The following is a 27,611-nucleotide window of genomic DNA, read 5'->3' on the forward strand; positions in this document are numbered from 1 at the left end:
CATTTTTCTTTCTTTCTTTCTTTCTTTCTTTCTTTCATTCTTTCTTTCTTTCTTTCTTTCTTTCTTTCTTTCTTTCTTTCTTTCTTTATAAAATTGCTTTATACTGTAAAAAAAGTATTTAAATTTTTAAGATTCATTAGTTTATGATAAATAGTTTTGTTGTTTTTGTGTAATTATGTAGCTTATTTAAAACAAATGTCTTTTTATACTAAACATTTTAGGCTGAAAAAAAATAATTTTAGCCTAAAAATATGGTTTAAAAAGTTAAAAATAAAAGTATGACTAACTATTTTTAATACAAAAAAACAACTATTGTTTACTAAAGTTTCAACGTTTTACACAATTCATCAGAACAATATGAAGCAAACATCAATTTTTTTAATGAATTGAAAAAAACACAAAGCAATTCAAAAAGTTGAATAATTTTAGTTAGCTAAACTTAAAAATAACAATTACAAGTTAACTTATGTTTTGTTTTGCTTTGTTTGTTCTTATATTTAGTTTTATTTTATTGCTATTTTTGTTATTGATAGTGTTTTTTGTTCCTTTAAAATACATATTTTGGCTGTGAAGACAGGGTTGCTGTCTTTCTTTTATTTAGTGATAACTCTTTTTAATTTTTCTAGTTCATACTTTTTTATGCTACATAAATGGCATGTTTTGTTGTTTTTCTGCAGAGTATTTTTCATTTACATTATAGTCTTTGTTTGCATCTTTTAACTCCCATATTTAGTTTGATAACTCAGTAACATTGTTTTTTAACTTGTTGTTAAAGCTTGCCTTTTGATTGCTATATCTATTTCTGAATGTTGTGCTTGATGAACCAGCATAGTATTTTGTTATGTTCTTAGTTTTTATAGTAGCTTGGTAGATTATATTTTTTTTATGCAGTTATTGTTTAAAGGGCATTTTTCTTTCCTGCAATTGCAGGTTGTTTTTTGTTTTTTGAGGTCTAGGTTGTAAAGTACTTTGTTATTATGTTTAAAAATTTTTGTTTTGAAACTTTCCATGCAGCTTTAAGAAATTTTAAGCGTATTCCTGTTGAAAATTTTGTGGTATGGGTGGTTTGCGTCAAATTGTTTTTTACTAAATTTAAGAATTCTTTGCTTATTTTTGTGGCTACAGTTGGGAAAAAAGGTGGTTTGAAATAAATAATTTTTCTTTTTGTTTTTTTTTTATTGTTTTATTTACTTTTTGGTATGTTAGATTGAATTTGTGGTTGGTGGATTTGAGTGCTGAATGGTAATTATGTTTTATATGGTTTAATGATTCTTGGTTACTCGTTAAATTGTTTAGTCTTTTGTTAATAGTTATCAGTAATTGTTTTAATATTTTGTTAGGGTGGTTTGATTGGTTGCTCACATATAGGATGTTCAAATTTGGTTTTCTAAATGGGATGTATGTTCTGTTGGGTAAGTTTAATTCAATTTCTAGAAAGTCTGTTTGGATTAGGCCTGCATCTGTTGTTATTTTGAAACCCCATTTGTTAAAAATCTTGAGTAGTATTTTAAATGAGATCTAGTACATTAGGTTAATTTTTTTGTTATTTTATTACCAACTTTGTTGAAGAACCTAATGTTTATTGATTTTGTTAAAAAAAAAAAAATTAAGGGTTAAAAAAACTCAGAATTATTCAGGACAGGTTAAGGTCATTCAGAACAGTTTTTTTACTGCTGATAGCAATGGTAATGATTGCCTTGAAAACTCTCTGAGTGAACTTTACAAGATCAAAACCCAGTGGTTTACATAAATGAAAAAATCTTTACACTACTATAAGATGACTGAGCTAATAATCTTATTTACTAAGTCACTACACAAGCATTTATAAATACTTGTGTGTTTACTCTTCAAGACCATCATAAAGCACTTAAAATTTATCAAGTTAATCCATTCAATAGCTATGATATAACAACCTAAGTTTTTTTTTTGTCTAATTTTTAGTTCAAAAACCAAATTATTATATTTGCAAACTTTGTATAAATAATGAACTTCACCACACAACCAACAACAACGGTATCCGAGACAACCTACGACCGGTTTTGTCCTTATTAGGACTCGTCAGGCAGGCATAGTTGTGAGAAACCACTGTTGAGATCTTACCAATCTGGCTTAAGTACAAAGCTTTATTATGAAACTTTCTTAATTTTATCAACAGTAAATTTGTCAAAAAAAAGGTTAATAGCTAAAATATTTTTTTCTTAAACATTAGGGAGTACTTGCTGGACATTTTTGAACGTAACATTTGGATGTGTTTTGGCTTCATTATAAAGATTTTGTCCACAAAAAAGAATTTTTTTTTAATGTTGTGATCCAAAAAACTGATTTGAACCCCAAAAATCACATACTTTTTTGATTTTTCAACTTAAATAGTAATACAGTCAGTTATACATGTCCTAGACTTATAATTAATATCTTAAATTAAAGCATAAATTTAAAAATACATATTTAAAGAGATTTCAAATTCTTTTGATGTATTATGACGTCATAATCACACAAATATACAAATTTCGTCTGTAAAATGGTGCTTTTTTAAAAATTAAAAAGCATAGCTAATTATTTAAAATTGTTATTGTAAAATGAAACTTGGTAGGTATACATACTTACCTTTAGAATTAAGGTGGTGTGGTATGTATATTAGGGGGATATTTGATGTCATAATTTGTTTAGCTATGATTGTTTTAAAAAAACCTTGAACTAAATAATAATTCAATTTGCATTACAATAAAATAATAAAATTTCTTATTTATTCTATGAAAGATAATGTTGTATGGCATTAAACGTTAAGTTAATGATTGCAAAATAAAGACTATAAAAAAAAATTAAGGACATGGCAAAGTAAAACGAACTTTACACTGTATCATTTAGTATTAATACTTATCATTACTGTTTTAAATAATTACTTATCATTACTGTTTACCTTAAAACTTGATTTATAGTTACGTAATAATATCCTTTTTTGAACTTTTATATGCAAGAAAATTTTGAATTAATCAGTTCTAATTGCCTACTGAAGAAGATTTTGAAAGTACTTTAGGCAATATAACAAATACTAATAAATTTGTAGATTTTTTTGTTAAATAAAAAAAAAAAAAAACTTTTTTATTTAAAACAATCAATAAAGACAAAAAAATTACGAAAAACATCACACAACCAAGGGAAGATTTGAGACACTTAAAACTAAAATATTCTTACTGTTATCATTACTGCAAAATGACTGACATTTTTAAAAACAAAAATATAAAATAACTGTCACATGATTACTAAAATATAAATGACTGTCCTTTTGAAATAATCAGGTAAACATAATACTCATAAAGATACAAAAAACTATCATTTAGTGTTTTTAAAAGAAATTAGTTCTACTATTAATACTATTTGGATATTATTACAGTAACCTGCCAGCTAGGTACGCATTTTGAACACAGCACAGAAATGAATACCCAGCTGGCAGTGCTAACCTAGAAATTTTTTGTCTTCATTTAGTTATATTAAGCCATATACATACATAGTTAGTTACATTAATTACATAATACAAACATTCTTAAAGCCACTAAAGTTTACAATTGAAAGCGATTTCCCCAATAACAAAAACTTTCATCATAAAACAAAAATATTTATAGAAAGTATATTAGAAGTCTTTTTTTTCTATTCATTTAAATATAAATATTTATAAAAATAAATAATGTGATTTTATAAACTTAATCATTTCTATATAGCCCAATTTAAGGACTTGAAAATAATTTATTAAGAAAACTTAAATTAAAATAATAACCAGAACATACGTTTCATAAACACAATAGAGTTGTTTATCTTCAGCTAGTACGGTTTATATGAATAGCACTTTGTTAAGCAGTGATACAAAAATTATAAAAAAATAAAAAAACACTATGGCGTAATTATTAAATATTGTACTGTACAATATACTAAATATAATGTACAAACTATTCTACAGTTGTACTGTTAAATTATTTTACAATTTTACTGTACAATATATAGTTTAATAATTACTTCATAGTGTTTTTTGTTTTTTTGTATAACTTTTGTATCATTGCTTATCAAAGTGCTATTCATATCAAACCATACTTGATGAAGATTAAACACAGCTTTATTGTTTTTATGAAAAATATGTTCTGGTTTTTTAAATAATTTTTTTAAATTAAGCATTTATATAATATTTATATTCAACCCACAATTTTTTAATCCATCTTGTACTTCCTTGTGGATTTAGAGTTTAGGTATTACATATTACACATAATTATGTAAATACTAGTTTTAAATAAATAAATGTTTATGAAAACATTGATCATGCTTTTATTAACTGTGTTTTTTCTAAAAGGTTAATTTAGGGTTCTAAAATTAAAAAAATAAAACCAACAAAAAATGTCTGGTAAATCCAAACAACAAGCTACCCTAACAGATATGTTTTCAAAAGAATCTAGTTCTATATAAATCTCAATTGCAATGTTATTTGTTTTCATTAATATATATTATTTATACAAATTTTACATTTATCTTTCAATCAATGAATATATAAGTGTCAATTGCAATAACTTTTAATTATGTCAATAATGATTTTTTATACAATTTTTATATATACGATACAAAAGTATGTAAACATTAAATACACTGTTCATTATTTTTGTTTATCAAAATTTGTTTTTGTATTTTTAACTGTTCAAAATTTAGGTTTAGTTGTTTGCTAACAAAAGATCCTAGTGAAGTAACTTGTTTTTATTTATTGTTTTTATTTGTATTTTTATTCATATGTTATAATCGTGGGATATGCAAATTTAAAATGCACTGTTTGTTATTTTCTTTAAATAAATAAACAACTGTAACATGTTGTTTTAATTATTGGATTTGATGTTCAGTTTGTAAATTTATAACTTATTTTCTGGTCCCTATAGTTTGAAACTATTTTAATTTAATTCAGTACAACTTATTTTAAAATATAATGCTTATGTAGTACTAGTTTAAGGTTTTCTTTTTTAGTTTCAACTCAAATAAAATTGTATTTTGAATGCATCTTTTTTTTTGCTAAAAAGTGCGTACTATACCAGCAGTTTGTACCTAGCAAGTGCGTACTTAGTTGGGTTATTGTACAGTAAACATCAAAATTATTTAAATTAATAATCTTCAATCTTAGATCTAAAGTTAAATTATCAAACACTAAAATGAACGAAGTAGACACTGACAGTGATGATGAACTTCCGCATGGTTTTGAGGAGCGGGCAACACCAGAAGGGTGGGTTTACTATGCCAACCACTTGACCCAAGAAACCAAGTGGGAACACCCAATCAGTGGAAAAAGAAAGCAAGTGTCACCAAGGTTAGGTAGCAAACTTCTTCTTAAATGATAAAAATCATATATTGAAGCAATAATTATATCAGTTTGTATAAATTTTACTAAGGTAAAGAGTTGCTATTAGCCTCTTGTTAAAAGTTTAATAAATGTTTAAATATTAAAATGAATAAAATCACATTAATGCCATAGGATGGCAAAACTTTTTTTTTTTCAGAAATAACATTGGCTCTTATGTCAAAGCTTCAAGTATGAACTATAAAAGTATGAAATATCACTAAGATTAGAAAGTTAGTTTCTTCTCAGGCTGATAAAAGGCATCTATTAAAGCAATAAGTGTATAACAGTTTGTATAATTTAGAGTTATTTTATAATCTGTTTAAACAGGCTTCAAGAGTATCAAGTGTTAGGTTTCAAAACTAGCATTTGTACAAATATTTAAATTTTTTGAGTTATCTATTTATTTACTAATTTATTTATTATTTAAAGTTTTTTACCCAGTTTGAGTAGTTTTTTTACTAATTTATTTAAAAAAAATATACTCTCGCTCACTTCAATCTAGTTGTAAAAATGTAAAAAACATTTTAGATTTAAAATCTAGAAAGAACCATTCGAGTTTAAATGAATTTTCTGTTCATAAAACCTTTTAAAGCTCTTTATTTGACACTGTGAATCTTTAAAAATATATAATAATTTTTTTTTCGTTATTGTTCCTATTATTTTAAAGTTGGTACAAATAAAGACCACAAGGTAATTTTTTTTGTGCCCCTGCAATATACTAAATTTGTCTTTAAAAAATATTTTTTTTGACGATCTTTCATATTTAAATTTATTATATCTGGCGTGAGTACTTTTTTGATTAAAACGTTTTTAACCACTTGATGAGAACAGCTCTACAAAACCTGTAAAGATTGTAACATACAATAAAAAGTAGCACATTATGATTATAAAACATTGTGTTCAAAATGTATTAATAAAGTTTTTAGGTTTATAAAGTGTGCATTCAGATTTATGTGCTTATTTAAATCATTTAAAGGCTTAAAATAGATAAAAAAATTCAAACAAAGATTGTGTTTTTTAAAATTTTTCTACAACTTATTTAGATTTTTTGTTTTAATAGTTTCTATTATAAAAATCGTTTTAGCTTTTATTTAGCCTTTTCATAAAATATATCTTTTCTTACTAACAACATTTTTAGAAAACACTTTTAAAAGTATTTGACTATTTTTAAAAATAAAAAAGATAGTAAATAAGGGTTAATGAATTAATGAAAATACAATAACTAGAAAGTATTATGTTAATTTTCAATATTTTATTATTTTAGTTATCCCATTTTAAACATAAAATTAAAACATTAGATTACCTTATGGCTGGAAAAGAAAAGAAGATGAACAAGGGAGAAGCTACTTTGTTGACACAATAAATGACAGGACAACTTACACTGATCCAAGATTAGCTTTCTGCAGGTTTCAAACAAAACAATGATTAGACCTTAATTTTAACTGTGTAAAAGTTACAATTTTTAATTAGGACTAGCTAATATATTGTTGTTTATGAATTGTATATATTTTGAAGCTAAACAAAAAAAAGTATTTAAACCTTTAGCAACTTTTTCTTTAAAACATATACAGAATGTTTAAGGACATTTAACATTAAAGGATCTAGACAAACAAAAAATAAGACAAACAAAAATTAAAAATATAGCTTTTCTCTATGTAGTTGTTTTATAAGTTAACTGTTTATTTTATAAATATTATAAGGGCATAGGGGGTGGTAAAACACCTTTTTCAAAATTTAGTCTTGTTTTATTGAGTTTTAATAAAGCTACAAGTTGCTTTTTAATGATTTTTAAAACTCAAAATAAATTTAGAGATATAGCTGGTCAAAGTCGGAGACTACATTAGGTTCCTTATGGGAGGTGCAAACTAAAACAGCAAATAACTAGAAATCACTAAAAATCTGTCTTCTCCTACATTTTTTGAGATAACTTCCTCAAACTTTCAGGGTATGTTCCTTGCAATATTTAAAAAATTGGTCAAAACAGAATTTAAAAAAACAAAAAAATGTAAATTTTATGACAAAAAAGAAAAACTGTTTTTTCTGTTTATATTTTTACTAATTTTATTTTTATAATTTTTAAAAAATTCCATACAACAGAATTTTTTAAATATCGCAAGGAACATTTCCTGAAAGTTTGAGGTATTTGTCTCAAAAAACGTAGAACATAGATTTTTAGTGAAATAGTCTTTTTTTGCCGTTTTAGTTTGCGCCTCCCATAAGGAGCCTATTGTTGCCTCCGACTTTGACCTGCTATATCTCAAAAACTGTTTTGAATATTAAAATCAGTAAAAGGCATCTTGTAGCTTAATTAAAACTCTATAAAATAAGATTTAATTGTGAAAAAAGTGATTTACCCCTTCCCCCTATACCCCTAACTAGTATTAGTTTCTATTATTTATAAATTATAAGTGTGTATGTACCTATTCGAATAAATTTTAAATATGATAAAAATTTCATAACATGTTTTAGATGTAGATTATTTTTATTTACTTTTTTTCTTTGTTTAATTAAATAAAATCAACCAATTCTTGTTTTGATTGGTAATATTCAGGCTATAAATTTAAGTGTTTTTAAATATTATCTAATGTTTCAAGTTTTTAAAATAAACAGAGATGTCAACAACGGAAAGCTCAGTACATTTCCCAAGCAGAAATACGATGCAAACACGACAACTGAGCAAATTTTGCTCGGATCAGACCTGAGTGGCAAGGTGGCTATAATCACTGGAGGTAACACAGGAATTGGTTTCGAGACGGCCAGAAGTTTGGCTCACCACGGGTGTCATGTTTTTCTGGCTTGCAGAAATCTTGCAAAAGCTCACAGCGCCAGAAAAGATATATGCAAAAACAGGTATTAGAATATTGAAAATATCTTTGAATTCGTAAGATTATTCAAGTTTTTATCTTTCTTTCAATCTGAATTTTTATTGTCAATTCTCAAGCATCTAGTTTTCTAATATTCTTAGCAAAAATAATTAGTAGTTTGATTGAAGTATGCAACTTTAGTATTGTTACAGAGTTTGAAATTTGGCAAATTTGGCAAAAAAAAGGAAAAACCTAGAATTTGCGAAATAAAAAAAAATCTGGAACTTTTAACAAAATTTACTAAAAAACTTGGATTTAAAAACTATTTATATCAACGTAATTTTGATTAGATACGAAAAATCTATCAAAAAGATAAACATTTTTTGTATTATTATTATTTTTTTCTTAAAAAATAGATTTAAAGTAGCTTTATAGTATCTCTTTAAATATTGTTATACTATTGAAGACAATTTTTTTTCAAACTCAAGTTTAGTTATATATTAAAAGTGGACCAAAAGACCTATCTTTTAGAAACCTGAAGAATAATTAAAAAATCTTGAAGAACTCTACAAAAACCCTTTTGCAACCCTGGTTGTTGATCTACCAAACAAGCAAACATTTAATGCTAGAAATGTATATTTGTTTTTGTCATTTCTGTAAAGATATTTTTATTTGTTGTGTAAGGTTTGTTGTAATATATAAAACAGATCTGATTGTAAAGTAACGGTAATGGAATTGGACTTGGCTTCATTGAAGAGTATTCGCAAGTTTTCTAAGTATGGTTTTATGTCCTTTCTAAGTTAAATAAACTTGAACTATTAATATTATCTATAGCAAAATAAGAAATGTGTTTAAATATTTAAACAAAACATTTTAAATTTAAAAAATCAATATTTAAAACATGCTAATGAAGTTAACTTTCATCTCCTATAGTTATGTACAGTGTAAAGAAAATATATTTAAGAGAAATAATTAAAGTTGTTTTCAAATATGAGTGCAAGCAAACAAAAATTATAATTAACCTTTAAAGGTTTTGTCAACAATTTTATTTAATACCAGCGCTTACTTTTTACGATAAAAACTATGAATTATATGTTATATATATAAATGGTTTTTTTCAGAAATTTTCTATAATTAACACCTAAACGTTTTTTCTTACAGATTTTTTTACTACGATGCTTATAGTAACAAAAAAAAAAAACGACAAGAAACTGTAAACTAGACCTTATGTTGATTATTCAAACTATACTTTCCAGGGACTTCGTGGCAAAGCGGCTGCCGATCCACATGCTGATACTGAACGCCGCGGTGCTGATGCGGCCGTGGCAGCTCACCGAGGACGGCGTGGAGCTGACCTTCGCCACCAACCACGTCGGGCACTTCTACCTCGTGCAGCAGCTGACCGCCACTTTGAAGCAGTCGGCCCCTTCCAGGGTGGTGGTCGTTTCTTCGGAATCTCATCGGTCAGACATTCTGATTTCGTTGTTTTTGAAAAAGTTATTTTTTGATAAGTCATCTTTGTGTTTAGGGTTAATTTTTTTTTCACATTTTTGTGGATGAACCTTCACGTTTTAGGTTTGCGGTAAACTTGACTTTTTCCTACAAAGAGCATGATAGTAAATTCGGTTCATTCAAATTGTTTTAAGCTAATTTCAATTAAATTTCATTTTAATAATACAATTTTTTGCAGATACATATATAAATTAGTTGATTAAGTTAAGAAGCAGTTAAAAAATAGACTATATTTTTTAAAATGTAATAACTATTTGATTAATTTTTTAGTTAAAATTTTAACAAAACGTTTCTACTGAACAAATAATTAAAAAAAAACTCTGTATGATTAAGCAGAACCATTAGACCAGAAAAAAAACTAAGTTTTAAGTTTAATTTGAAACTTCTACAATTAAATGTATATTTTTTTGCTACATTTAAACTTAATTGTAACACTCTTTTATTTAAAAAATATGAAATTTTAACAATATCTAAAGGAAAATATTTTATATATTTATAATATTAGTTTCTTTATTATCAAAATTAATCATTAAAAGTATTACTAAGAAAGTTGTAAAATATTGTAAGTAAATTTTAAATACAGATCGTAACTCTTAGCAAAAAAAGCTGAATTTATATAAAACAAAAAGTGTTTTAACTATATTAAGCTATTTCCTAAATTCTTAGTAGTTTTTATACTGCAAACGAAACAAAAGCTAGCTGTAAAGACCTATTACAATATTCTTATTTTAATTTTAAAGCCTGTCGTTTAATAGTTTACTTTTCTAATAAAAAAAAAATACCAAGTATAACAATTAATATCAGGTTTCCCATGGCTTCAGATCCAATACAAATAGAGAAACTTTCACCATCTACAAAAGCCCAACACTGGCCCATGATCCAGTATAACAGAAGCAAGTTGTGCAATGTCTTGTTCAGTCAGGTTATTTGCTGAGCATTTTTTGCTGTAACGACTATATAAAGTTCCTGTACTATCTGTAAGCATTGTTTAATTCGATACAAAATAAAAAGATTGTTTTGTGTATTTTACAGATTAAGCAAAATATTAATTTATTTAGCATTGTTTTTAGGTAGAAGAAGCTTGATCTAAACCAGGGTTTCCCAAACTGGGCCAATATTACATACATTTAGGGGGAGGCCATGAGCAGTAAAGGGGCCACAGGGGACCATGAGGTCATAAATTGTAATTTACATTAGATATCCTGGAGTTGATGATGAAGGGCAAAAAAATTAAAATAAATAAATGATCTTTGGCTGTTTTTTTGAGAAATCTTGTTGGAGAGGGCCATAATTTTTTAATTTCTTTACGGGGGCCTTTTGAAATAAGTTTGGGAAATCCTGATCTAATTTAAACTGTGTTTTCTCGTATTAAAGGTTTACAACTTTGTTAGCATTTAAATGTGATTACATGTAATGCTTACTTCTTTAATAATTTTCTCAATTGTTCGTAATATTATTTAAACTTTTTTGTTATTCACATCATGATGCTGACCACTGTTTCAGTTAACAATTTTTAAAATGCTAGTAAGAAATTTTATAGTCATCGTTCTATAAATTGAATACAAAATTTCAGGAGCTCAACAGGCAGCTTGCAAAGCACGGTGTCACCTGCAACTCGCTGCATCCCGGTAACATGGTTTACACGCAAATTGCCAACTCGTCTTACCTACTCAAACTTTTGTACATGTTTGCAAGGTATTGGTTGTTTCTGTATATTCTAGCAAACATTTTAAACTTATTCTTTTATATTAAATTGTGTATTTTATTGATAAAGAAAAGTGTATGTATACTTTTATTTAAATTTAAAAGGTTTTTCGTACAATTTTAAATTTGATACATGTTTTGTGTAAGAACAAGTATTAAACTTCACTGCACTAACATTAACAACATTCCATTAACAATCTGCTACCTGGTTTCGACCTTATTATAACTCACCGGGTAGACATTTTGTTCATTATGATTATGTCTGCCTAAAGAGTTATAATAAGGTTGAAACCAGGTGGCAGATTGTCAATGGAATGTTGTTAATGTTCGTGCGGTGAAGTTTAGTACTTTTTGAATGTTGGCTTTGAAAACTTAGCTGAAGATAGCCGAAACAATTACTAGCTAGGTGTATTAAAATAATCTTTTTAATAGGAACGTTGCATATCTTATGAGGAATACAACCTTATCAAAATTGAAATTTGTTAGAAATTTAAGTGCTCAAAATATAGAAAAAAACATAAGTACAAATATTATTTTTTGCCTGTAAACTGTAAAAAAACAAGTAATTTTTCTTTAAACAGCATCAGTTTTTTTCATTTTAGATGTTTTAAAGTCACTATAAGTAAATCCTATTGTTTTTCATTCTCAAAACTTTAAAAAAAAATTTGTGTTGAAATCGTGATTCATGCTAGGCTGCTTATTTACAATTTTACCGATCAGGCATTTCGAGATTAAAACATAATCGAACTTCATTTTGTAAATGTAAACTTATTGAACTGTATATAATTTTGCCTAGTTAGTTAGAGTCTTATGCTTTTTTTTTCAAAACAACTTTCACCTAGGCCACTGAGTCAGGAATTTATCGAGTTGTTAATTATAACTCCACCTGCCTGATTAGATTTGTTTAGAATGTTTTCGTTTTGCGAAGAACAAATTAACTACATGACATTCCAACCCAGGCCCTTTACAAAGTCGCTGAGCCAGGCGGCGGCCACCACCGTGTACGCTGCAGTTTCCGGCGATTTGAGCGGGAGGGGAGGTCTGTACCTGAACAACTGCTACTTTTGCGAGGAGAGCCCGTTGGCGGCGTGCAAGAACACGGCCAAGCGGTTGTGGAAGATCACCGAAGACCTGATCAGGAACAGAACCGACGGGTGGTATAACAGCGATGATGTGATGATGATGTCGGGCGGAGATGATGGTGGTAGAACGGAGAAGAAAACCGACTAAGTTTTTCTTTCAGGGATAAAACCAAGTTTTAACTGATGAACTTGATAGGAAAAATTTTGCTTGCTTTAATTGAAAAAACTGAAGAGATTAATAAACTAAACTTGCCTCTGTTTCAAACTGACTTTTATGCATTTTTAAACATATTTGTGTAATAATTCTTTGTATCTATCAAATTTGTTGATTTACTAGGTTTTATATAGAGCGATGAGGCCGAATATTTTAATGTATTAAAAGATAAACTATTAGTTCTTATACTTTTTCAATCAATGAGAGTAAATAAATAAACTAGCCTCCGCTTCAAAGTGGTGAAATGACTTGTTTGCGTTTTGTACGTCTAACTATCTATTTTAAATAAGTTTTTAAAAAACAATTATCTGTTTTTTTACTTTTTTCCTAGCATACTAACGTTTTATTTATTTTTTGTTATTTGATTTAAAAAAGAAGGTATTTTGAAGTGTTATAATTATTTTATTAAATTTTCTGTAAAACTTGCATATTTTTTCTTACTTTAAGTTTTATGGTAATATAAAGTTTAATATATTTAAGTTCTACATATTTTTTTTCACTTAATCTACATCTTTTAATTTTTTACATCAAGTTTTAATTATTTTTGATAAGAATTGTTTGAATGCAATATTTTTTTTAAACGGTGCGTTGTTTTTAAGTTAAAAATAGTTTTGAAAACTTAGCAAATATTTCTTAGCTTAAATAATTTGAATGTTTTCAGTTAGCATCATATTTTTTTATAAAAAATAAAAAAACAATGATTTATAAAAAAGGTACGTCAAAAGATTATTTTCAAGTATGATGATAAAATTGTGATCAGCTTTTGGTAATTTTAATCATATTCTTAATAAACAAAATTTTTTTTTAATGATTTACTTTGATATGTTATAGTCGAATAATCTTAAATTAAAGTTACACATTTAAGTTACCTCATTTCGTTATTTATAAAAAAATATGCAGTATAAGATACCCATTGAGTCTTCTACTTATAATTGAACTATTTATAAAAAATTGTTTGTTTCAGATATTTTAAGTAATAAAAATGATTAATAAATCGGGAATACTACTAATATGTTTGCTCTGTACTTTAGTACAAGGAAGAATTATGAATTTAAAATTCAAGGTTTGTTGAAAAATATAGCTTTGTTTTTTTATTTTAAAACAGTGAAAAATTTGAAACCTACTTATTTTATTGTGTTATCCTTAAAATTTTGTTAATTTTCTCTTAAGTATAATATTATTATACACTATAGTTTTATAAGTTGTGAGTTTTTATGGTTTTATTGCTCTGTGTTTTCCTTATGATATTAACTATATTATGAAAGAAAGGTTTTACGTGTAAAATAAAAGAAAATTAAAACTTATCAATAAACAATAAAAGTGAATATTGCTTAATTTTTTTAAGCCTAACTTTTTTGTGCATTATTTATCTTTATTTTTAAAATAACCTCCTATTGTAAAAGTGTATTTTTTAGCATTTGCATAGCTAAATTTTGAATGGTAATAGTGTACGTCATAACTATTTTTACATGCATAAAAAAAGATTGAAATAGCTTTTGTATTTTTATTTAAAAAACGCTGTGAATAATTTTGAATAATTGATTATTTAAAAAAAAAGTTTTGTTTAATAGCAAAAAGTTGATAATTAGGTAAATAATTTTATAAACAGTAAAAAATGAGTTAACAAAAAAATTCAAAACGAATAAACTTTCCCAAAAAGATAGTAATTAAAAATACTGTAATATTAAGTAAAATAAAAAACCTTAAAAATGATCAATTTGTATTTAATAATTAAACAAGTAGAAGTTTATTTAATGAAAACTTAAACATTTATTTTAATTTTAAATCCTCATTAATTTTTTCTACTTGTATATTTTTAATAAAAACTAAACGCTAAAATTTAAACAAGCTGCTTTAATTGATGCGAAACAAAAAACAAAATTAAGTTACAAAGTTTAACTCTCATTATAAAATAATAAAAATTGAGATTTAAAAAAAGTTAAGATTGAAAAATTGCAATAAATAATAAAATATGTAAATAATAGAATAAAAAAATAGAATAAAACAAATGTATCAGTCACAAATTTTTTTTATTATAAAACACTCAACAGAACGACGACCGATCGTACATCCAGCTGAGCTCGTTCGGATACCTGCAGGAAGGATACCTCACAATGAAGATGATCAGCATCAGAACTAAAGACGAAGCCATCGTTCCGAATGTTAGTTAATTATAAAGTTTTTTCATAAATTAAGAGATGGTTAAAGTTTTTATATTGCTAAAGTCAGTTTACATGGAGGTTTTTAAACATAAAAAATATTAAAAAAATCACTCGTTCAAACGTTGTTGTTTTAACTAAAACTTAAAAACATCTTTGAATAAAACCTTTAAAACATAATAGTTTTAATAATTAAAAAAAATATTATAACCACATGTAAAATATTTAATGTTTAAAAAGTATGAAAGCATTTAAAACATTTTTTTGAACGATTATATTAAAATTTTTTTATTTTAAGCAAACCATTTTAATAGATTGGATTTACATTAGACAAAGCTAGCAGTGAAGGAAGATCGTCATTTGTGGTTTGTTTTTTAGTTTCACAATTGATTTTATAAAATATTTATCTGTGTTAAAAAAAAAAGGTAAAAACTGAGGAAACTTTTACACTGTTAAAATACACTTTCACTATAATTAGTCATCACTAGGTTTTTGATTTTATATAACTGTGTAAGTCAAAAAAAGTTTTATTTATTTTTTATATGACACACATGTTTATAAATAGTTTACTTCAAGCAAATAATCAATTTATATTTTAATTTTATTTTATCCATTTAGCGTAAGCTGTAAAATGGTTTATTTATAAAATTTATTTTTAATAATAATTTTGTAGCTGTGAGCTGTGAAAAAAAGAAAACAAATAGTTATCTTAATACAAACTTTTTTTATGATTATAAACTTTTAGATATTTCTCAATGTTTTAATTAAATTTAATTGTCTGTTTACATCTTTTAGGTAAAATTGAGTTTTATTGATAAAAATAAGTTATAAATTGTAACTACTTAAAAAAAAAGGTTAAACAGAAACAACGTTTTGTTATGCAATTTAATTGTTTCCTTTTTATGTATTAATTTTTTGTCATAACACATACAATGAAATCTAAATTTTTTTCAAACAGATTTTTATATTGAGTAAAATTTGTAACATTTTAAGTTGTCAAAACGCTCAACCGCACTATTAAATTACACATCATAAAAATTTAAAGATTTTCGTAATTTTTAAATTAAAATTATATATATTACCAAAAATCAAAACATAAAGGTAGTATCTTAAAAAAATAAGTCTCTAAAAAGCGTTTTGTTTGTTAAACAAATGTAAGAAAAAATTTTTGCTTTTTATACTACCAATACTGTTAGACGGGTTGAAAAGTCTGATATTTAGGTACATAGCTCTATATTGTGATTCTAAATATATTACCAAAATTATCGTGAAAGTTAGGTTGTTAAATTTAGGAACATAAGGAGAATGTTGAGGAATGCGTTCAATTTATATTATGTATATTTTATCTGTATATTATAAAAAGAAAAGAGAAAAATTTTATTTTATTAAAAAAAATGTTTTATTATAGTTAGTCATCACTAAATTATAGTAAAAATCACACGTTTGAATAAAATCACATCAACGTGTAGGAGCACCAGGAGAACGTGGAGGGATGCGTTCTGAAGTTCGACGAGGACCACCACAAGGCGATCAGGGATGACACGATGCGGGCGATTATGAGGATCGAGCACAAGAACGCGACGCAAGGAACGTACCAGCTTGCTGTGAGTTGAATGTTTGATTAAAATTATGGCTTGTTGTTTGTATTTGTATTTAAAAAAATAATTTATATTATTATAGTTTTTTTTATATATTGTTGTTAGAATTTCAACTATCAATAAAAATAAAAATGTTAAGACATAAGGAACCTACCAGCTTGTCGAATGTATGTTTAAATTGTAAATAGTCAAACAAGTATACATAATAGTTTGTGGTTGCATTTATGAAAAGTTTATAATCTAAAAGTCTCAAGTTGATATAGTATTTTGAAAGACACTTAAACATTATTCTAACTTTTTTGTTAATATTCTTATAATTGTTAAGTATTTTAATTGAAATTGTTAACTACGAATCAAATTATTATAACATGTTAAAGGTCATTTTATTTTCCTTTAAAAAACATGTTTTTCCGTAATAAAACATTTATGATCAAAGATAGTTCCATATTTTCTATAATTAAACAGGTTTACACCATTGGCCTGAGTAACCTGACGTTTTTCAACACGTCAAACATTAAAGAGGTGGAAAGGCAGCTGCAGAACAAAAACAACGAGAAAGAAGAAGTATCGACGCCTGAAGCAACCGTTGAAAATTCGGAACAAGATAACAAGGGCGAAAAATCATCAGAAAATATTAAACAGCCAGAAGAAGCTAGTATGGAAAAAAGTTTAGTTGGTCCTGGATCACAAGAGGTAGAAAAAAGTGTACCTGGTCCTGAATCACAAAAGGCAGAAAAAAGTGTAGTTGCACCACCAGATTCTAAAAACAGTTCAAGAAAAAGAAGAGGTAAAACAATGCAAAATTTCACAACCGATAAATAATAAAGTAGTAAACGAGATACTAAAGTGAATTCATAATGCTTTAAATAAAATTTCAAAATAAAATCAATGTTATTAAATTAAACTAACTTTAAGATTTTTAGTGTTATAATTTACCACAACTTCAAAACTGCCTTTTACCCTTCCCGAAATTTCATAGTTTATATTAGGTATGTGTATAAATTCTATACTTAAACATGTTTCAATCTCTAAAAAAGACCGAATGGAATTAGTTATCAAGTGAACAGCCGGCAAATTTTCACAGCCGCTCCGAAGAAAGGACCGCAGCCCACCTTGCTGATGCACATCCCGGTGAGCAGGAGGGCGGCGAGCAACGGGGAAGTCGTGTTCACCATGGAGTTTTCCACGCTGATACAAACCGAGCAGCAGGAGGGCTTGTACGAGCTGTACTTTCACAACTGCAGGTTTCAGGGCGGCAGCACCAAGAAGGCGTTGCAAGTTACCGGAGAGGTTATTTTATTTTATCATTGCTTTACTTTGCCAGATGCGTTTTAGTGGTTTTTTTACTTGGTTTCACCAAAATGAATATTAACTGTATAAAACACGTACTTGAACCTGCACTAATAAATAAATATACGGGAAAGGCACTTTTATTTCATTTCGTTTAAAAAATAATTAATGGATCGTATCATACTTCTAAGAACTCTAAATGTAGTTTTAAATAATAAATGGACCGATGAAAAACAATCGTAGTTAGCTTCAATAAATATTAAATTAGCTTTTATTAGACAGGAGTGTTTTTATTTCAGTTCTTAGACATTTATTAGTTATATTAGTATTTCTTATTGTTATGTTGGTTTTACTAACTGTTGTTTTTCGGTAGTTCATATCTATGTTTTTTCCTTAATTCTGCTGAAATTAAAAGTAGTTATATTATACGTATACTTAATATGTACACTAACATTAATATTATTAAAAACAGACCTTTCTTTTTAAGCTTTATTTTATAAAGAAATAAAATAGCAATTGTTTTTATGCTCAAGTACTTGAAATGACTAACGAAGTTTATCTGCCAACAAAATATGAACAGAGTTTCAATTGAAACTTTTCTTATGCACTTTATATTTTTGAGGTAGAGAAAATTCGATTTTTGAGTAAAGTGCTTTTATTTTCCGACAGACTCTTTTACAGACTTCTAGAACTTAGCGTCCTATTACGTTATATTTAAGGTAATATGGTGATATCAAATATTTTCAGAAAATGTTTAGTATATATAGAAAACAAGTTTTAAGTTTAATTTTCTCAAATATCACTTTTCATTTTGCAATACTGGTGTATAAATATACTTTATAATTTAATTTGTGGTTTTTGAGTTTTATATGTTTTGATTTGTATTATTTTTTTTTAATTTTTTTATCGTTAACACTTTTTATCTAGATGTACAATGTTTATTAACTGGAGTAAGAAATATTTTTTTAAATACAATATCAAGGAAAAGTATTTGACTTATATTCAGTTTTGTAAAGATTTTTTGTATGTTAATGAAGTATTTTCAGTTTTTAACAGAAAATTAAAACACTTTATTAATGAAGCCGAAAAAAACGACATTCAGTTTTAAAGTAATGTACTTTTACACAGTTAGTTTTTTAAAGAATTAGCTGTGTGACTTTTGTACAGTAATGCTATAAATTCTAATTCATAAAATGTTTTAAAGTTAATTTTTTGTCTAAGAATTTTGAATAATTATTGGAGCTTTTAATTGATTTGAAATAATAACTTACTTGAAAATAACTAGTTTAAGAAAATTTATCAAATATTATTGTTGGCTTAGTAAAAGGTTACTAATGAAATTGGACTGTAAAAAAGCTGGTTTATTTTTCAAAATCTTATTTTAAAAATCTTAATATCTTTGTACGTATATCATCTTAAAAGTCAATTAGTTACCTGAGAACACTTAAATTCATATTTCAAAGTTGTTAGCTTGTAACGCCTTAACTACAAACATAAAGTTGTCTTTGTTTGTTTACCTAGACTTTCTTATTGTAACTAGATTATCTCTAGCTACATTTTATTTGAATATCAACAAACATTTAGCTTAGATTTTTTGTGTACTAGTAGTTAAATGAGATAATTTAAACTATTTGAGGTGAAATATATATAATTACTTTCTTTTTAAACTTTCCAACCTGTATAGTTGTTTCTTTTCTCTTTTTATTGAATAGCACTACAATTTAGTTAGTATGTTAGTACTTTAAGTATCTACAAAACCTAACTTCCAAAGCGTTTTAATCTACTTAATTTTCAAAAAACGTTCTAAATTTTAAAGAAATAAAAACATTGCAGTAAACTACTAACTTTTTTTTTTAATATAACTATATATTGTTTTTCTTCAATTTCAACCAACTTTTTTTATATAGTTTTTAAGGCATTTTTGTTAATTTAATACCTGGTTTAAACTTTTACACATTTTTGTATTTTAATACATATGTAGTAAAACTGTTTGAAATTTAAACTATTTTAATAATATGTGTGAGAGAAAAATATTGGTTTGTTATACTTAGTTCTTAAAACAAAATTTGTAAAAACTACTGTTATTGCAAAACAGAACACGTTTAAATTTTGTTGTTTTAAGCATAGCAACCAAAGAAGAATGTTATTTTGATTTTTATACCTTTATTATTAGCATAAGTAGTTTTTTGGTTTACTGATTGAAAAAAATGCTTAAGTTTTGATAAATTTAAATAATTATATTTATTAAGTGTGCAAATAAACATATACTAATGTATCTTTTGTCTCAAAAAATTGTTTTATAAAATTATCGACTAACTAAGTTTATACTCTATCAACTAATACTGTTTTTGAGTAAAAATTGAATAGGCATTCATGTTTTGAACTAGATTTATGAAATTTTATTTAGTAGTTTTAAAATTTACATGTTTTTATAGATCAACATAACTGAGTCAAACAAAGGGAATTTCTTATCAGCAGGTATGTTAAATATGCGCAATAAAATATAAAATACTAATAAAAGTATTAACGAAACAAGAGACCAGCCTTCCCATGTTATTCTTTTATTATAAAAATAATTTAGTAAATTTTATAGTTTATCCTTAAAACAAATAATTATTTTTTTGTTTGTTTATTACACTTTAAATAAATAAAATTTTATAAACTAAGGAAATTAATTTTTTATAATACGTAAATAAGTATTCTTTATACTGGTTTTATGCGACATCTACCTACTGATTACCAATAATATTTTATTAAACAAGTAATAAACAATAACCAGAAGGTACGTGTGTGCCGATACTATACATGATAATAATTTAATAAAACAAACAGGTGACATGTGCTTGCCGATGCTGTACATGATAATTTCCTCCTTGTTCTTCTTCATGGCTTTCCAGTGGGTGTCGGTGTTGTGCGTGAGCAAGGGCAAGGTGTTCGTCATTCACTACATGATGGCGGTGCTGGTCGTCATCAAGGGCCTTTCGCTCGCCTTCCACTCCGTCAGTTTGATTTTTTCACTTTTTCCAATTTTGGTTTGATTGTAAGCTTTTACTAATTGTAACTTTTATCAACTTGTGTATATATTTATTATTAATGAAAGAGGTTATTAATTTTTTTTTTATGAAAATTTAAGCTTGAAAACTTAATGAAAACTTTTTGCTTTTTTTTACGTTTTAATTTTTCAGTTTAGGCAATTTATTAAAAAAACTATTGTTTAAAATTTTGCTTTTTGTTAAAACTTTTTTGTTTTGTTTTAGACATTTATGATAGTGTGAAACTTAACTGTGTATGTAGTTAGTGTTTATGAAAATCGATTATTGAAGATTCAATGTATATATTTTAAATTTAAGCTTAAAAATTAAAAGAAAACTTTTTTGCTTGTTTTTTTACTTTATACGTTTTTAATTTTGGCAATCTGTATTAGTAATTTTTTTTATAATAGCTCAGTGCAGTAAATTTTAAGTTATGTGTTTGTATTTTGATTCGGTATATTTTATTTTCTTGTTTTAATGCGTAGTAAAACATGTGAGTAAAATACATAAAAATTAACCTGAATATAATTTACATGTTTCGATAGTGTTTACAGCTTCTAAATTAGAAAAATGTTTATGACAGCGTAAAATTTATACTAAAATTTATATGTTTGTCTATATAGTTATTACTAACGAACATTGGATACCGAAAAATTGAATACTTGTTATTCGTTTTGACAAAGCATGACCTTAAGAAATCAATGGAATGTTTGTTTTTTACTTCTTGCCTATAATACAGTTTAATATATATAATATATAGTTTTTATTTATGTTTATTTATAGAATATTTAAAATTTTTCTAGATTGATTTGTACTTCATCAGTAAAGACGGCACGCCTGAAACTTGGGCAATCATTTTCTATGTTGTTCACCTGTAAGTATATTATTATCAGATAAATTATTTAATTAATTTTAAATGAACTAAATGATTATTATATGTGATTATAACTAAACTATTTAATTATAAAAAAATTAGGTATTTATATTTATTCTTTCGCTAAATTTTGATTCTATGATAAAAGATACATGGTATTTTTATCAAAACAAGTTATAGTACTACGTGTAAATTTTAATATCAGTTTAGTTGTTAAATGTTGAAGAAATTAGCTGTTAACTGTTATAAAAATCATTACTAAAATGTAAATTTATTATTTTTCTAAATAATTTTCGTTTAAATTAATGCATATTACCAAAACCGTTTTAAATACTAATTTTGTATAACCAACTTTTCTCAAATTCTTATACAGTTCTAATCTGAAATGCAAACTGTTTTACGACTAGAAAATTAGTTAAAAAAATTATTAGATTGAAAGGAGTTCTTCTGTTCATAATACTACTTCTTATTGGAACTGGCTGGGCCTTCATCAAGTATGTGCTGAGTAACAGAGAAAAGAAATTATTCATGATCATTATTCCTTTGCAAGTTGGTTTTGTAACTGTACGGAGTCTGTTAAATATTTAAAATGTTATAAATAAAGCTAATCTTATATTTAGTATTGAATTTATAAGTACAATTATTTTAGGGTTTTAACTGAATTCAAAGTTAAAATTATTATGTTCGTATATTTAAATCAATACTATACATAAATATTTATTTCAATTATTTTTTGAGTGTAAAAATAAGTTATAAATTTACCTGTTGGTACTTATGTATATAGTTTTTTGACAAAAAGTATTTTTCTTTTAAAACTAATAGATTAAAAAAAAAAAAACATAACTTAAACTAGGTTTTATCTCTTTAAAATATCATATTTATTCATATCGATTAAAATAAATTATGAGAAGGACTTATGAAAATCTATACATACAAAACTATTTAGTTTTTTCATTTTGTGAAATATATTTGAGTTTAAAAAAAAGGAGACATTGTTTTTTAAATAATTTTAAAGTCAACCTTTATGGTTTTAAAATAATTTATAGAAGTTTCTTTTTACAAATTATATTTAAGATTATTGAAATACAATGATCAACTTAAACAAGTTAACCTAACTTTTATGGCGAGTATTATTACGGACCAAAGAATGAAAAGTTTTGTATCTCTTTTTATGCGAGACTTAAGTTTCAATAATGTTGTCGCAGGTGTTTGCCAACATAGCATACATAGTCATACAAGACACCAGTGAATCGAGCAAATCCTACTACACATGGAAGAATATCATGATCATGGTTGATATACTGTGCTGTGTCGCAATTCTGGCCCCTGTAGTGTGGTTAGTTTTCATTTTTATATGTGATTTTAAGTGGTTAAGGTTTTAATAAGTAAACAAAAGTTTTTAAGTTTATGATTATAGTCTGAGAATGGTTGAGATATGATGAAATTAAAAAATTTTCTTTTTGTACTATATGCCTTAATCACTTGAACAGATATTTCTTTTTTAAACACTTACAATTTTACTGTTTCGACCAATATTGCCGTTTTACTTTTAATTAATTGCTTGGTTTTAGATGTTTTTTTTGTTTTATTTGACCAAATGATTGTTTATATTTTAGTTGTTCTGTATACTGTATGTCGTAAATGTTTTAGATTTTTAGATATATTAGAACGAAATTATAAGATGTGTTAATATGAAAGTGTTATTAGTATATTTTTAAAACTAAAGAGTTTTTGTAATAAAATAAAATTTATTACTTAAATTTATTTAATAATTTCTACAGTACAATTCATTGTTAAATTATATATATATATATTTTAAATTTTTGTTTTAAAATGTTCGTTACATTTTTATTATTAAAATAGACTTTTGTTGAATTTGTTTTAGGCCTTTTATAGTTGTTATTTGTTTTTTAATTTGTTCGTAACAACGGTGCTTTTAAACAAAGAAAGTATTGATTTTTTTTTCAATAGTTTTTTTTATCTTCCTTGTATACCAATATGTATTACCTATTAGGTAATATATATTAAACATATACTTTCAATGTAAATATTTATTAAAAAACACGAACAACAGTTTACATATGTTTCACACCTTTAATTATATTTTTTTCTAAACCAAAGTATAAACCAAGTTTAAATCATACAACAAAATATCTACTTTAATGTATACATATTTTTTTTGTTGTTCAGATGGGATAAATATATAAATTTTTTAATTTTTAGTTTTTATAAGTATAGTTATATAACAAAGTAATTTTTTTTTCTTATTTTAAAAAAGGTCTGTTCGCCATTTGCAAGAAGCGTCGAGAACAGATGGCAAAGCTGCAGTTAATTTGGTCAAATTGAAACTTTTCCAACGTTTTTACATGATGGTTCGTGTTTTATTGCTATTTATATTAAAACTTTTTTTTTACATAGAAAGCTTACGCATAAATAATTGTGGTTTAAAAAATTGTTGAGCTATTTATAGAAATTTATTTAACGTATTAGTATAAGAATAACTTTTTTGAATTTTCTGAAGTAAAAGTAGAACGAGTATACATTGCTGCTTATTAAAATCTAAATTCAACTTCTCCTATATAATATTAAACCTGCAACGTATACTTGTTTAAACTAGAGCAGGTGATGAAAACACTATAAAAATAAAATGTTTGTTGTAATTTATTAAATAAAAGTGCAGTGCGTGATATTATCCATACGTTTCTTTTAGTTTAGTTCCACCACTAGTGCTTTTTTAATTAAAAGTTATATTTAGTGTTAATATTTGACAAAAATAAATAAACTTTATCATAAAAGTGTTAAATTAAACAATAGCAGAAGTATTATTATTCTATTGATTTTAAAATCAATCATTCGTATATGATTTTAAATTGTGAACATTTCTTACAAATTACTGCTTATTTGATCAGTATTTACAATAGTAGCTAAACATAAAAACATTTTCGATCAACAGATAATATGCTACCTGTACTTCACAAGGCTGATCGTCTACCTTCTCGAAATAACTCTTCCGTTCAGACTCATTTGGATAAATGTGGTTAGTATTTGGTTTATAAAGAACTTTTTATTAATAGGAAAAATTATAAAAATAGTTTAAAAAATTTGCACTTATTATTTTTTGCCCAAATGAAACTGACCCGATTTATTAACTTTTTGCTTGTTTAAATTAATAGTTTTGTAGGTAATTAAACTTTTTTAACTTTGGTTACACACAGCAACAAAAAATGAGAAAAATAATTTATTATCTTAGATTTAAACTAAAATAACTGTTTAAATTTTTTTAAATTTTATTTATTTAAAAGTGCTACTTAGCTTTGTTGTTTTGTGTTTATAACATAAGTTAGTTTAAAAAAAATCAAGTATCTCAATAAAGCTTGGGTTACATTACACAAAGGCTGTTGTTCAAAGAAAATTACTGAAGTTTTTGTCGTAATAAACTGATAATTTTTCTGTTGTTACAAAACAATGTAACCACATCAATGTAATTTGCAGTTGTTCAGCGAATTAGGCAGTTTGGTGTTCTTCTTCCTGACCGGATACCAGTTCAGACCCGGATGCGACAATCCTTATTTATCAGTACCCCAGGAAGATTACCAAGATGTTGAGTCCATGCCGTTAGTTTTTGTTGTTTTCTTCTTGAAACATACTCCGACGGCCACTGTTAGAAACTAAATTTGTTTTTGTTTTGCATTTTAGTATGTATAATTACAAAGCAAAACTTGTTAATTTGTGTAACTGCTAAAAGTTTTAGAAAAAAATGTTTTACTTATATAGGTTAAAAGTATTTTTAGTAGTTTAATCTCTGTGCCTATAATGAAATACTAACTTTTTTTCTACTTGAAACTAGTAAATAAATGAAACTTATTAAACTTAATGTAGTGATTAATGACGATTTAAAACAAACGGATAATTTAACTATTTTCTATTACGGTCCATGTTTTATATAAATTTTAAATATAAGTTTTTTGTCAAATTTTGTATAATATTTTTATTTACTACGGTCCATGTTATATAAAGTGTTCTATCTAACTTTATTTTAACTAAATAAAAAAAATTATTTCAACAATTAAAAAAAAATTATTAATATGTTATTAAGTTTTAAAACAACGTTATATTAAATAAACAAAATAAAGATTAACCGAGTCGGGAGTGACTGAAACTGTATCGAAGAGGAACGATCTCCTCACTACTGAGGAAGATTTCGATAATGAGGACGATTTGTTGCTGCCTGAGTGGAGGAAGAACAATTACTCACAAGATAAAGTTTAAATTGTAGCAAGGAAGTGTAACGGTAGAGCACCTCAAATAATGACCCGAGTCTTATGAAATTGATTTTAGAACTTTCAAAAGTTTTAGAGCTTCACTATAAGTTTTTTGACACAAAATTTTAAACCAGCATTAAGAGTTTTGAATTAAATGTTGTTTACTAAACTGGTTTTAAAGTTTTCAAAGTATCAAAATTTATGTAATGTTTTTCGACACGAAATTTTAAGCTTTTTAGTAATTTATCAACTTGAAAAAACATAATCAATTAACTCTCAATATTTGTTAAAATTATTAAAATACTAGTAAAAAAAATTCAATATTTAAAATACTTCTTATCTATGGGCATTTGAAATATTCAACCATCACAAAAAGTTTTACACGCATAATTGTAAAATTAAACAAAAAGTTTCATAAACTGATCACTTTTTAATACTGTTTTATTTGTTGTTATATTTTATGGGTTTTATATCAAAACACAAACTATCTAAATTGTTTAAACCTTACATGCACCCAATTACTTTTTATATTTCAAAGATACCTAAGCAAAATATTTTTTATTTTGTCAATTTTTTTTCCAAACATTTTCTTTGTCGATAAGCCAGCCAACAAACTGTTTTAGTAATTTGAAAATAAATATATATTTGTAGATTATGAGCACAATAGTTGTACTTAAGAATAGGTAAATATTAGGCTTTCTAATATTTTAATATTATTTTATTTGTATTTTGAATGTCCAGAAACTTGATTAAGTTGGAGGATTAAGTTTGCAATAACGGGCTTTTTAGTTGCAATATTAATATTTATTTGTACATAGTTAGCATTGTTTTTATGATGTTTCACTTTTGTTTTTAGTCTTCGATACTGTAGAGCTAAAGCAGAGCAAATTATATTTTAAATAAAAACAAACACTGATTTGTGCTCTTTTCAAGTTTGTTTTTTTCTGAAAACAGTTTGATTTAAAACTTGAAACTGTTTTAAAACATTATTTTTTAATTTTGACAAATACCATTGTGACAAATATAGTTTTTAAAAAAAAATTTACTCGATTTTTTTTATATAGCTTTTATTCAGTGTATTTTTTTAATGTTTTCAAGCTTATAAAATAGAACTTTCAACATCAGTTTGATGTTTCCGATACTCTATCTTGTTTACTTTTTAGCACTTTGAAATTAACATAAAAACTGTTTATTTTAAAATTATACACAACATTACTTGATATTAATGTAAATTCTTATAGAAAGAAAAATTCATGCAGTTTTTCAACTTGCGTTTGTTATATTGTCCTCTTTGCAAAATTTACTTACATCTTGGTATGTATTGTTATGTTTTGTAATCGAAAATTTAAGCATTAATTAAAAAGCTTTTGTTTAGTGAGACTTTTGTTTACTGTCGTATTTTTTTTAGTTCGTTTCCTTTTGTTTTCCTTAACTTATATGTATATTTTTTGGCTTTGTTCTAAACAAAAAGAAGTGTTATTTGTACTGTTTTTATTCAGCTTAAATATGTTTTATATAGCCATTTAGGTAAAAGGGGTTTTAATGTAATTGCTGTATTTCTTTACTCGCTTTTAACAAATAAAGTTTTTTTACAATGACTTTGAAAATTTGTTATGCCACTTAACATTTCATTATAATAATTAGTTATTACCATTACCTTAATTATAATCCATCTGTTATGTTAAACTGGTGTCAGAGGTATTAAATCAACTGTGTGT

The 27,611-nt window shown here is 25.6% G+C and overlaps 2 protein-coding genes across 4 annotated transcripts; both read left to right on the forward strand.

Moving 5' to 3' along the window:
- Positions 1–5,159: 5,159 nt before the first annotated feature.
- LOC145832704 (WW domain-containing oxidoreductase-like) lies at positions 5,160–13,378 on the forward strand. Of its 2 annotated transcripts, XM_082940012.1 has the most exons (8): positions 5,160–5,329; positions 6,661–6,768; positions 7,973–8,212; positions 8,874–8,942; positions 9,423–9,629; positions 10,483–10,600; positions 11,252–11,373; positions 12,342–13,378. In XM_082940012.1, exons 1-8 carry the CDS (start codon positions 5,175–5,177, stop codon positions 12,610–12,612), a joined length of 1,290 nt encoding a protein of 429 aa, XP_082796138.1. In that variant the 5' UTR covers positions 5,160–5,174; the 3' UTR covers positions 12,613–13,378. The 2 variants fall into 2 exon arrangements, with proteins under 2 accessions (XP_082796138.1, XP_082796139.1); XM_082940013.1 differs by lacking the exon at positions 8,874–8,942.
- Positions 13,379–13,637: 259 nt separating this feature from the next.
- LOC145831994 (protein GPR107-like) lies at positions 13,638–27,462 on the forward strand. Of its 2 annotated transcripts, XM_082939349.1 has the most exons (15): positions 13,638–13,741; positions 14,730–14,840; positions 15,152–15,202; positions 16,307–16,441; positions 16,901–17,222; positions 17,520–17,725; positions 20,161–20,203; positions 20,558–20,724; positions 21,561–21,631; positions 22,063–22,180; positions 22,837–22,967; positions 23,910–24,003; positions 24,585–24,668; positions 25,124–25,245; positions 25,765–27,462. In XM_082939349.1, the coding sequence occupies exons 1-15, from the start codon at positions 13,661–13,663 to the stop codon at positions 25,898–25,900; spliced, it is 1,872 nt and encodes a 623-aa protein (XP_082795475.1). In that variant the 5' UTR covers positions 13,638–13,660; the 3' UTR covers positions 25,901–27,462. The 2 variants fall into 2 exon arrangements, with proteins under 2 accessions (XP_082795475.1, XP_082795476.1); XM_082939350.1 differs by lacking the exon at positions 15,152–15,202.
- The last annotated feature ends 149 nt before the right edge of the window (positions 27,463–27,611 follow it).

The sequence above is a fragment of the Thalia democratica genome, chromosome 3 (genome assembly GCF_965202585.1).
Source record: "Thalia democratica chromosome 3, ktThaDemo2.hap1.1, whole genome shotgun sequence".
Taxonomy (NCBI): Eukaryota; Metazoa; Chordata; class Thaliacea; order Salpida; family Salpidae; genus Thalia; species Thalia democratica.

Bases quoted from the DNA above. Each gene is read 5' to 3' on its own strand.
- LOC145832704 (XM_082940012.1), top strand. From the start codon at position 5,175: ATGAACGAAGTAGACACTGACAGTGATGATGAACTTCCGCATGGTTTT. The intron at 6,769-7,972 runs GTTTCAAACAAA...TAAAATAAACAG, and splicing joins CCAAGATTAGCTTTCTGCAG to AGATGTCAACAACGGAAAGC. The intron at 11,374-12,341 runs GTATTGGTTGTT...ATTCCAACCCAG, and splicing joins CTTTTGTACATGTTTGCAAG to GCCCTTTACAAAGTCGCTGA.
- LOC145831994 (XM_082939349.1), top strand. From the start codon at position 13,661: ATGATTAATAAATCGGGAATACTACTAATATGTTTGCTCTGTACTTTA. The intron at 22,968-23,909 runs GTTAGTTTTCAT...ATTTTAAAAAAG, and splicing joins ATTCTGGCCCCTGTAGTGTG to GTCTGTTCGCCATTTGCAAG. The intron at 24,669-25,123 runs GTTAGTATTTGG...TGTAATTTGCAG, and splicing joins GACTCATTTGGATAAATGTG to TTGTTCAGCGAATTAGGCAG.